The 11,083-nt window shown below is 43.4% G+C and overlaps 1 protein-coding gene across 1 annotated transcript in view; it reads left to right on the forward strand.

The window, feature by feature from the left end:
• cps1 (carbamoyl-phosphate synthase 1, mitochondrial) overlaps nucleotides 1-11,083 on the forward strand; it is a 289,732-nt gene that overhangs the window by 36,799 nt on the left and 241,850 nt on the right. The window contains exons 10-13 of the mRNA XM_051930296.1: nucleotides 522-663; nucleotides 800-877; nucleotides 3,067-3,165; nucleotides 8,614-8,709. Of these exons, the coding sequence (XP_051786256.1) occupies nucleotides 522-663; nucleotides 800-877; nucleotides 3,067-3,165; nucleotides 8,614-8,709 (415 nt within the window). The remainder of the gene's footprint in view (nucleotides 1-521; nucleotides 664-799; nucleotides 878-3,066; nucleotides 3,166-8,613; nucleotides 8,710-11,083) is intronic.

The raw sequence follows: 11,083 nt of genomic DNA on the forward strand, positions 1-11,083 counted from the left end.
CATGTGCTTTCCATGGAGTTGCTTTGAGTTTTCTTTTATCTTCATGGTGTACGATAGGCCACCATACTGACTCACCACAAGTACTTTTTTTTTCTAGAACAATCTGGACGCGAACAGGCCATTCAGCCCAACAATGCTCGACAGTCCTATCCACTGAATTATTCTAAAATAATTATCATCAAGTCGAGTTTTGAAGGCCCCTAAAGTCCTACTGTCCACCATGCTACTTGGTCATTTATTCCACATGTCTGTGGTTCTCTGTGTGAAGAAATACCCCCTGATGTTTGTGCGAAATTCACTCTGTGTGCGTGATGAACTCGTATTAAAGTAAGAGAAGTTGGACCCTCCAGATAAGGTGCATTTATATGACAATCAATTGATCTCTTCATCAGGACTTCATATTACTTACAGAACTCTATAATGATAATTAAATATATTTTATTTATATAGCACCTTTCCCATTTATCTTCTTCAAATCCTCATGGCCTTCATGTCACTTGACATTTCTTTTTCTTGCTCAGGGGTCAGAACCAGCCAGTGCTGAACCTACTGAATGGCCAGGCCTTCATCACTGCCCAGAACCATGGCTATGGCATTGACAACCAATCCCTCCTGCCGGGGTGGAGCCCACTCTTCCTCAATGTAAATGATGGCACCAATGAGGTACTGATGAAAGCAGCTGTTTTGAACTCCCCAAGCATCCAAACCTGCACTCATAAGTCTGCTTGGGTCTTCAGCCATTGGGAGGAACGCCTGTTCAGGTGTTGACTGACTGATCTTCTCCCGTTTTCTCTGCCAGGGTATAATGCACAACGATAAGCCGATATTCACGGCACAGTTTCATCCTGAAGCAAAGGGAGGCCCGACAGATACGGAGGTAAGATCTGGCAAGTTGGAGGTGGCTCTGTTTTTCTACAAGGGCTACGTCGTCCTCTCTTGTTGCTACAGATTTTCTCTTTGATGGGTGAAGATCTAGACTTATACATCCATTCATCAATCCATCCATCCATCCATCCATCCATTAGCCAACCCATTATATCCTAACTACAGGGTCATGTGGGTCTGCTGGAGCCAATCCCAGCCAACACAGGGCGCCAGCCCACCACAGTTCATCAATCCCATTTAATCCAATTTTAGAGTCACTGGGAACCAGAACCTATTGTGGGAGCCCAGTCATAAAACAGGACCCATCTCTGGGAATTCAGTCCATCAGGTACACACCTACACTCACTCAACAGAGTCCTCAATGAATGTCCTTCACACACCTTTGGTATGTGGGAGTGGAGGACTGAGAGCCAGGCTTGTGGGAAATGTGAAAACGCCACACTTAACTTTTTTGTTAGTTTTTATTTCTGTCCTTCTGGTTATCTGACCTTATCATTGGACCTACAATAAGATATTATATACTGTCACTGGCCACTTTATTAGATCCACCTGCTCAACTGCTTCTTAATGCAAATATCTAATCAGCCAATCACATGGCAGCAACTCAATGCATTTCACCTGTAGGCCTTGCCAAGACCACCTGCTGAAGTTCAAACTGAGCATCAGAATGAGGAAGAAAGGGGAGTGAAGTGACTTTGAACGTGGTATGGCTGTTGGTGTCGGACAGACTGGTCTGATGGCTGAGTATTTCAGAAACTGCTCATTTGCTGTGATTTTCACAAACAACCATCTTTAGGGTTTACAGAGAATGGTCTGAAAAAAGGGAAAATATCCAGTGAGCAGCAGTTGTCTGGACGAAAATGCCCTGTTCATGCCAGAGGTCGGAGGAGAATGGCCAGACTGGTGTGAGATGATAGAAAGGCGACAGGAACTGAAATAAGCACTCGCTAAAACTGAGGTGTGCAGAAGAGCAGATCTGAATGCACAACATGCTGAACATTGAAGCAGGTGGGCTACAACAGCAGGAGACCACACCGGGTGCCCACTCCTGTCAGCTAAGAACAGGCAACTGAGACTACAATTCACACGGGCTCACCAAAATTGGACAACGGAAGATTGGAAAAACGTTGCCTGGTCTGGTGAGTCCCAATTTCTGCTGTGACATTCAGATGGTAGGGTCAGAGTTTGGCATCGACAACATGAAAATCGGGGTCCATCCTGCCGTGTATCAACAGTTCAGGCTGCTGCTGGTGGTGTAATGGTGTGGGGGATATTTTCGTGACACACTTTGGGCCTTTTAGTACCAACCTGAGTATTGTTGCTGACCATGTCCATCCCTTTATGACCACCATCTTTTGATGGCTACCCTTTCAGCAGGATAACGCGCCAAGTCACAAAGCTCAAATCATCTCAAAGTGGTTTCTTGAACGTGACAAGGAGTTCACTGGACTCAAATGGTCTCCACAGTCACCAGATCTCAGTCCAATAGAGCATCTTTGGGATGTGCTGGAACTGAAGATTCTCATCGTGGATGTGCAGCTAACAAATCTGTAGCAACTGCGTGATGCTGTCATGTCAATATGGACCAAACTCCCTGAGGGATGTTTCCAGGACCTTGTTGAATCAGCGCCATGAAGAATTAGGACAATTCTGAAGGCAAAGAGGGGGTCCAACCTGCTACTAGCAAGGTGTACCTAATAAAGTGGCCAGTGAGTTTATAATGATGCTATTCTTCTACTGATTATGTATGTTTTGTAAGATCATATGGATTTATTTATTTATTACTTATTCATTATTATTCTTAAGTAATCTTATTTGTTTTATTGTTTCTCTGGTAACTTGTCCAGCACTTTGAGCTACTTTCTTAGTATGAGAGAAGTTCAACAATTTTCCGCACTTTGTTTTTAACTCTATAAAGTATTTCAAAAACAAATGATATGACTTTTGTACATAGTCACCTTCATTCACGATGCAATTTTCCCACCATCGTACCAACTTTTTAATGCCCAATTACTACTCCTCCCGCCTTCACTGTTTGCAATGAAAATATAAAAGTGTGGAAACTTTTTGAACCTCCCTCATGAAAATGTGGTACACAAATAAATGAGTGAATTTTGGGAGCTCACCTAAGTTTTTCATTTATTTATTTGTTTATTTTGTTGTCTTTTTTTCCCCATTTAGTTCCTATTTGATGCGTTCATTTCCCTTATAAAGCAAGGTAAAAGAACCAGCATTGCCCATGTAATGTCCAAAAAAAGCAGCCTGCCACAGCAAGTCAAGGTAAGCCAACACCAGAATGGAAAGCTACCACGTGAGGTGACCAACAAAAAAAAAAAATGGTTAAGTGTGACCTTTAAAAAATTGCGTATCCCGGGACAAGCCACGGAAAAGTGGAGATGGTTGAAATGAGCGCTGGCTGCTCTTGACTCTGCCTGCTGCAGTTAAAAGCATCTCCGTTCGGCTTTGCAAGTGATTCAAATCCGATGCGAACGTGTCCTGAATCAAGAGGAAGGCCTAAGAGGAGGTTTATGGACATGGCTGGATTAAGGTGGGTGCTATTGATTTCAAGCCCATTCCTGAAATAGGGCCCAGATGAAAACAGACGAGAATTTTCCGGAAGCTGAACAGTTTTCCTTTGCTATATTAACCTCAAAATACCATATTTTTTGCACCATAAGACGCACCTGACCATTAGACGCACTTAAGTTTAGAGGAGGAAAACAAGAAAAAAAATATTCTGAACCAAATGGTGTACTAATATGTTTAATAAAATATAGCAGAATAATATTTCAACCATGTAAATTCAACAGCGGTATTAAGAAACATCATCACTGTCATTAACAAATAAGGAGAGACTTTAAGGTTCAAGCACTCTTCTAGTTTTATGGAAACCCCAAGAACTCCTCACCACTAGTGTCAGAATTTATGAAGCTCAGTTGCTCACAATCACTTTGCAGGAGCACGTACCTATCATCACGCGGCATAACCTGTCCAAAGCCACCAGGGGACAAAGCACGTTTGGACCAATGCTCCCTGAAGTTACAGTGCATCCGGGAAGTATTCACAGCTCATCACTTTTTCCACATTTTGTTATGTTACAGCCTTATTCCAAAATGGATTAAATTCATTTGTTTCCTCAGAATTCTACACACAACACCCCATAATGACAACGTGAAAAAGTAGATTTTTGCAAATTAATTAAAAATAAAAAAATTGAGAAATCCCATGTACATAAGAACTCACAGCCTTTGCTCAATACTTTGTCGATGCACCTTTGGCAGCAATTCCAGCCTCAAGTCTTTTTGAATATGATGCCACAAGCTTGGCACACCTATCCTTGGCCAGTTTGGCCCATTCCTCTTTGCAGCACCTCTCAAGCTCCATCAGGTTGAATGGGAAGCGTCGGTGCACAGCCATTTTAAGATCTCTCCAGAGATGTTCAATCGGATTCAAGTCTGGGCTCTGGCTGGGCCACTCAAGGACATTCACAGAGTTGTCCTGAAGCCACTCCTTTGATATCTTGGCTGTGTGCTTAGGGTCGTTGTCCTGCTGAAAGATGAACCGTCGCCCCAGTCTGAGGTCAAGAGCGCTCTGGAGCAGGTTTTCATCCAGGATGTCTCTGTACATTGCTGCAGTCATCTTTCCCTTTATCCTGACTAGTCTCCCAGTCCCTGCCACTGAAAAACATCCCCACAGCATGATGCTGCCACCACCATGCTTCACTGTAGGGATGGTGCCAGGTTTCCTCCAAACGTGACGCCTGGCATTCACACCAAAGAGTTCAATCTTTGTCTCATCAGACCAGAGAATTTTCTTTCTCATGGTCTGAGAGTCCTTCAGGTGCCTTTTGACAAACTCCAGGTGGGCTGCCATGTGCCTTTTACTAAGGAGTGGCTTCCGTCTGGCCACTCTACCATACAGGCCTGGTTGGTGGATTGCTGCAGAGATGGTTGTCCTTCTGGAAGGTTCTCCTCCCTCCACAGAGGACCTCTGGAGCTCTGACAGAGTGACCATTGGGTTCTTGGTCACCTCCCTGACTAAGGCCCTTCTCCCCCGATCGCTCAGTTTAGATGGCCGGCCAGCTCTAGGAAGAGTCCTGGTGGTTTCGAACTTCTTCCACTTATGGATGATGGAGGCCACTGTGCTCATTGGGACCTTCAAAGCAGCAGAAATTTTTCTGTAACCTTCCCCAGATTTGTGCCTCATGACAATCCTGTCTCGGAGGTCTACAGACAATTCCTTTGACTTCATGCTTGGTTTGTGCTCTGACATGAACCGTCAACTGTGGGACCTTCTATAGACAGGTGTGTGCCTTTCCAAATCATGTCCAATCAACTGAATTTACCACAGGTGGACTCCAGTGAAGCTGCAGAAACATCTCAAGGATGATCAGGGGAAACAGGATGCACCTGAGCTCAATTTTGAGCTTCATGGCAAAGGCTGTGAATACTTATGTACATGTGCTTTCTCAATTTTTTTATTTTAGTAAATTTGCAAAAATCTCAAGTAAACTTTTTTCACATTGTCATTATGGGGTGTTGTGTGTAGAATGCTGAGGAAAAAAATGAATTTAATCCATTTTGGAATAAGGCTGTAACATAACAAGATGTGGAAAAAGTGATTCGCTGTGAATACTTTCCGGATGCACTGTATATCGCCAGTCTAGTCCCATCTATATTTGTAATGCCACAAAGCCCTTCATCTCGTGTTTTGTTGTGGGTTTCCAGTTTGAAAAATGAGAATGCGGTGCAAGCACAGCCCTCGATTCAAAAAATTGCTCTGCATACCTGTTTGTCTCGTCTGACAGTAGCTGAAAGGCAGCTTCAGGATAGAACAGCCTGAAGTAGTCCAGCGGCTGGTAATCTGTCGAGTCCAACAGCAAGCCATACTGTCTTGTGAAGTCCGGTAGTCAGTTTGGCTCTCATGGATCAATGTCTAGGTGTTCCTCCCACACGAACCTTGCCGTAGGTGCATCGGCTGCACAAATGCACTCAGCTGGTGTCCCGATCAGCTGATGCCAGTTCCTCACACTCTTGTTCGATCTCCTGATCACTCTCAACAAAATGAGATTCTGAAAAATCAGAGTCCGACTCAGTGATAATGTGTAAAACATCGTCTGCTAAGTATTTTGTTTTCTGCACTTGCTTCGCTCCCTCGTGAGATGTCGATGCCATCTTGCCTTTGCTTACATTTGTTTACATTTCGCAACTCACGCACACGCAAGGATTAGATGCCGAGTGAATGAGTCTAACATTCATCCAAGCAGAGAGGGAATGCCTGTAACGTAACAGTGAGTTTTGTCGCCCTCTACCCCTGGATGTCGACTTTTGTCAGGTAATACACATCATGGTCTGTGACGCAATATTCACTCCATAAGATGCACAGACATTTCCAACCTTCTTTTGGGGAAAAAAAAGTGCGTCTTATGGTACGAAAAATACGGTAATTCCGACATTCAGATTTCTCTCGGAGATAGCGTCATTGAGCATTGAGCAGATCGAGGACAAAGCTAAGAATCTCGTTTCCTCATATCCGGATGACTTGGAAGACACACTGGTGGCTGAGCTGATACAGTTTGCTGCATTTACTGTATGCGCACTTAGAAACCGGTGACTTGTGAACGAATCAGCAGCGCTTACCATGTACAGGCTTTTGTCATCGTTGAATCTTTCTCAGACATTTCCAAACGTCGAGATTGGGTTGTGCATCTGTCTGTGCATGATGGTGTCCAAAGCCTAGGTTAAGTTGATCTGGTTTAGCCTTTTCTGCATTAAGTGCACTTTTCAGACAATTGCTATTGAATGTTGATGTTACATAGTTTGATGTTAATTTCGAGTTGTTACGATACTGCGTCGTTATTATTATTCATGTTCAATAAAGGCTGGCTGGTTGTGTTGCAAGCAATTAGGGCTCCTTGGTCGGTCTGAGTGTGCATGTACGGTGAGTGTTGAATACACATGCAGCAATTGTGAGAAAAAGTAGTCCTTTTTTGCGCTGCAGCATCAGGCCCAATTTCGTCTTAATCCGGCCCTGTTTATGGATGTGGTGAGAGAAGACATGCAGGTGGCGGGTGTAACAGAGCAAGATGACGAGGACACAATATTAAATTAAAGAGTGATAACAATGCAGGTATAACAGACAGACAATAACTTTGTATAATGTTAACGTTTACCCCGCCGGGTGGAATTGAATAGTCGCATAGTGTGGTGGAGGAACGATCTCCTCAGTCCGTCAGTGGAGCAGGATGGTGACAGCAGTCTGTCGCTGAAGCTGCTCCTCTGTCTGGAGATGATCCTGTTCAGTGGATGCAGTGGATTCTCCATGATTGACAGGAGTCTGCTCAGCGCCCATCGCTCTGCCACGGATGTCAAACTGTCCAGCTCCGTGCCTACAATAGAGCCTGCCTTCCTCACCAGTTTGTCCAGGCGTGAGGCGTCCCTCTTCTTTAGGCTGCCTCCCCAGCACACCACCACGTAGAAGAGGGCACTCGCCACAACCGTCTGATAGAACATCTGCACCATCTTATTGCAGATGTTGAAGGACGCCAGCCTTCTAGGACGTAGCTCGTGTTCGCGCAACTCGGGGCGGGCGGGGCTTCAATTTGCTGCCCTCCAACATATCTGAATATGTTAACCTATTTAAATAGAAAATTAAAATGACGTATAGAGAAAAATTAAGATCAGTTTTGCATAGATTTATTCATATATAGAAAAACAGCAATCATTTTTCACACGCAATTATTTATAAATATCAACTAGACAAGAGTATTGTACAGACGCACTGATAAGCCGTGTTGTAATTATTAGTTTAATATAATTACGCTACGAAAACGAAAACCAGTGTAGTGTACAAGTGATAGGTGCGCAGAGCAAGAACGCATTTAAACGAAATTATAAATTGTAAATTAGTTGTTTATCTTCCTAGAAATTATTATCAGTGTAATGTTTATGTTTATTTTTGTTATTGCCTTATAAATTTCAACTGCTGTGTCTGCCGTCACGGAAGGACTGTCTGAAAATTATTTTGGAAGCATTTGTGGATAAAAATCAGAGAATTTGACTTTTTTCATTCATGAGTGATATTTTTCCGAACCTTGCTGCCTACACATGAATTGTACTGAGATCTTTTGGCCAATAATGCTGCCCCCCCAAAAATGTGCCGTCCAGGGCGGACCGGTCCCTCCGCTCGGCCCTAGCTATGCCACTAAGAGGACAGGAAGATATGGAGACAGATGATCCACCATGGCCACCCCTGATGGGAGCAGCTAAAAGAAGAAGAAGAAGAAAAATGAATAAACCAAACAGAGGCAACCTAATAAACAAAAATGAATACCAGCTACATGATGGCTTCAAATTCTTTACCAAGGGCTTTATTCACATGGAGAACACTGGATCCGTGAAGGAGCATCACTAAGCACTGTGCCACCGTGCTGCCCTGACAAGTTTGTTTGTTGATTAGTTTTCTATGGACCCCAGGTAAACTGAACGTATGCTGCCCCATCAATGTTTCTATGAGCCCCTTACCCGTTGACTTATAGTGATGTAAGAGTGCCCATGCATTACCCCTTTTGGTCAGCTCTGAGTCATGGAAGCCAGAGAGTATTGCTACAGTAATGGGTTGTAGGAAGAGATTCAACCCCAAATGTGGTACCATAAAAAAATCATTCAACTGTGAATGTGTGCCCGTTGAGTGCCCTTTCTGTAATATGTGCTCTTGTCTTTTCCGAAGGTGTCCAAGGTCCTGGTCCTTGGCTCGGGAGGGCTGTCAATCGGTCAGGCTGGAGAGTTTGATTACTCCGGATCTCAGGCTGTAAAGGCCATGAAGGTAGGAGGGACTTCCTTTTTACTGGTGTTGTAGGTGCAGGGGCGGCTCTAGGCTCATGGCGGCCCTGGTCAGAGAAAGAATCGGTGGCCCCTTCGCCCGCCAATGTCAATATGGTATCTTATGCACAGCGGATGGCCACGTCCGTTGTGGACACTGTATAGCCGTCTCATGCTCATATAGCCGCTGTATAGCCGCCACGCTTCTATATGTGCGTGTTCGTAACTTGAAAACCAAGTGGCGGCCCATGATATTCTCATTACGGCAGAACGTTATAATACTACATATAGCTTACTGCTCCGACTCTAGCGACATTAGTAAATACAGCGTACTAATTAACAAGAAACGCAATGTTTTTCGGCCACATTGCCGTCGGTTGTGTCGTTATTTTCTCTTTCTGTTTTATATTCAACTAGCCAACCCGCGGCATAGCATACGCCGCATAATCACGCCGCTTTTTTTAATGATTTTTAAGCACAGGAAAAAAAATGAACATTTGAAAAATCCGTAATTTAATAAACCACCAAGAAAAGTAACATTGCAACGATGCACGCTATGAACTAACATACAATCATCGTTCAGTACGCACTGCCTGCTCATGTGTCTAGGTGAACATGATGTATGAGCTCGTTGGGCTGAATGGCATGTTTGATTGTGGTAATGTTCTAATGTTTCAGGCCTGCACAGGCTTTAGTAGTTTAAGAAAAAGAAAATCGGAAAAATCGGGAGTGCTCTTCCCTCAACTTTCTCGTATACTCAGATATGGGGATGGATATTTGAGGAGTAAGATAATGATTACATTTTTATATTATGTACATTAAAGAACCATCGACAACAAATCAAATCAAATGAATAATATATTGAACAATTATTATGAGGGCGGCACGGTAGTGCAGTGGTAGCGCTGCTGCTGCCTTGCAGTAAGGAGACCTGAGGTTCGCTTCCCGTGTCCTCCCTGCGTGGAGTTTGCATGTTCTCCCCGTGTCTGTGTGGGTTTCCGACCAAAAACATGCAGGTTAGGTGCATTGGGCCCCTAGTGTGTGCTTGGTGTGTGTGCCCTGCGGTGGGCTGGTGCCCTACACGAGTTTTGTTCCTGCCTTGCACCTGTGCTGGCTGGGATTGGCTCCCGCAGACCCCCGTGACCCTGTGTTGGGACATAGCAGGTTGGAAAATGACTGACTGACAATTATTATAAAAGTAAAGATGAATAAATCAGACTCTGAAGCTCAATGAATAAAAGGTAAAGTACCACTTATGGTTGGCCAAAATAGCTCAAAAATTGACACAAATCTATGTGTTGTACCTCATATTTGTATGCAATATTTGGTTGACCTGTGAAAGCGAACTCAAGTGTTTACATACACATAGACAAACACACAGACAGACACATAGACATAATTCCAAAAATTGTATTTTCGAACTCCGGAAGGTCTAAAACATCGAGATTTTATATCATTGAATGTTTGGACGATTACAGTACTTTGCTATACTTTGTATACGAGACAGTAAAAAAGTTTTGCATGTTCAAAATACACAAGAATGCCCTTAAAGGGAGAGGATTACCACAAACCACTGGCTTAAAATGACAACAACAAAACAAAGTTTCCTGTGTTTAAAGAGTGTATTTAGGTCATTAAAAATAAAAGCAAAACAAGGAAGAAGCAAAACCAAAGCTAAAGGGTGTGCCTGAAGAGGCAATCCAAAGTAACCAAGACCAGTCCACAATCCAGAAATGGTAATCACAAAGACAGAAGCCATGATTCAGGAACTAGAAAAGTTCAAACAATACAGTGGAAAAAAAAAAACAAACAAAAAATGCTCTTAACTTCTTCACAAACCAAAACTGGTGTTTTCCAACTGAAGGAACGTTTTCCAGGAACCAGGGACTCTTTAGAAACTCAGGAACATTTGTAACATTCTTACCATAGGAACTTGAGCCATTGCTAGTTTCTGGGCCTTTTTTATTCCCTACTCTTGGGGTGTACTTTTTGTTCAATCCGGAACTATTATGGGTGGGGCTCAGGCGATGAATTGTACTGATTGGTTGACCACAAATACTCTGGTACCATCTAACAAATCTATTAGGAGTCTGGACTTTGAAGATGGAGACACCGCAGGTCATACTGCATCACTTTTCATTGGCACCTCCCTGGTACACCGCACCATAAACAACATGAAAGCAATTAATGGGGTCCTCCATGAAGGAAGGGAGGGATCCTCATGAACTCCTGATTGCACCTCACTTCACACCACATCACTCTTCTTTCTGTCTCACGTATATTCTATAAGGTTTACAGCCCAGGTTGTGCAATGGGAATATAAACACTATACAATAGATAGATAGATAGATAGATAGATTCATTTTAATCTTGGTATT

This window comes from Erpetoichthys calabaricus, chromosome 8 (assembly GCF_900747795.2).
Source record: "Erpetoichthys calabaricus chromosome 8, fErpCal1.3, whole genome shotgun sequence".
Classification (NCBI taxonomy): domain Eukaryota; kingdom Metazoa; phylum Chordata; class Cladistia; order Polypteriformes; family Polypteridae; genus Erpetoichthys; species Erpetoichthys calabaricus.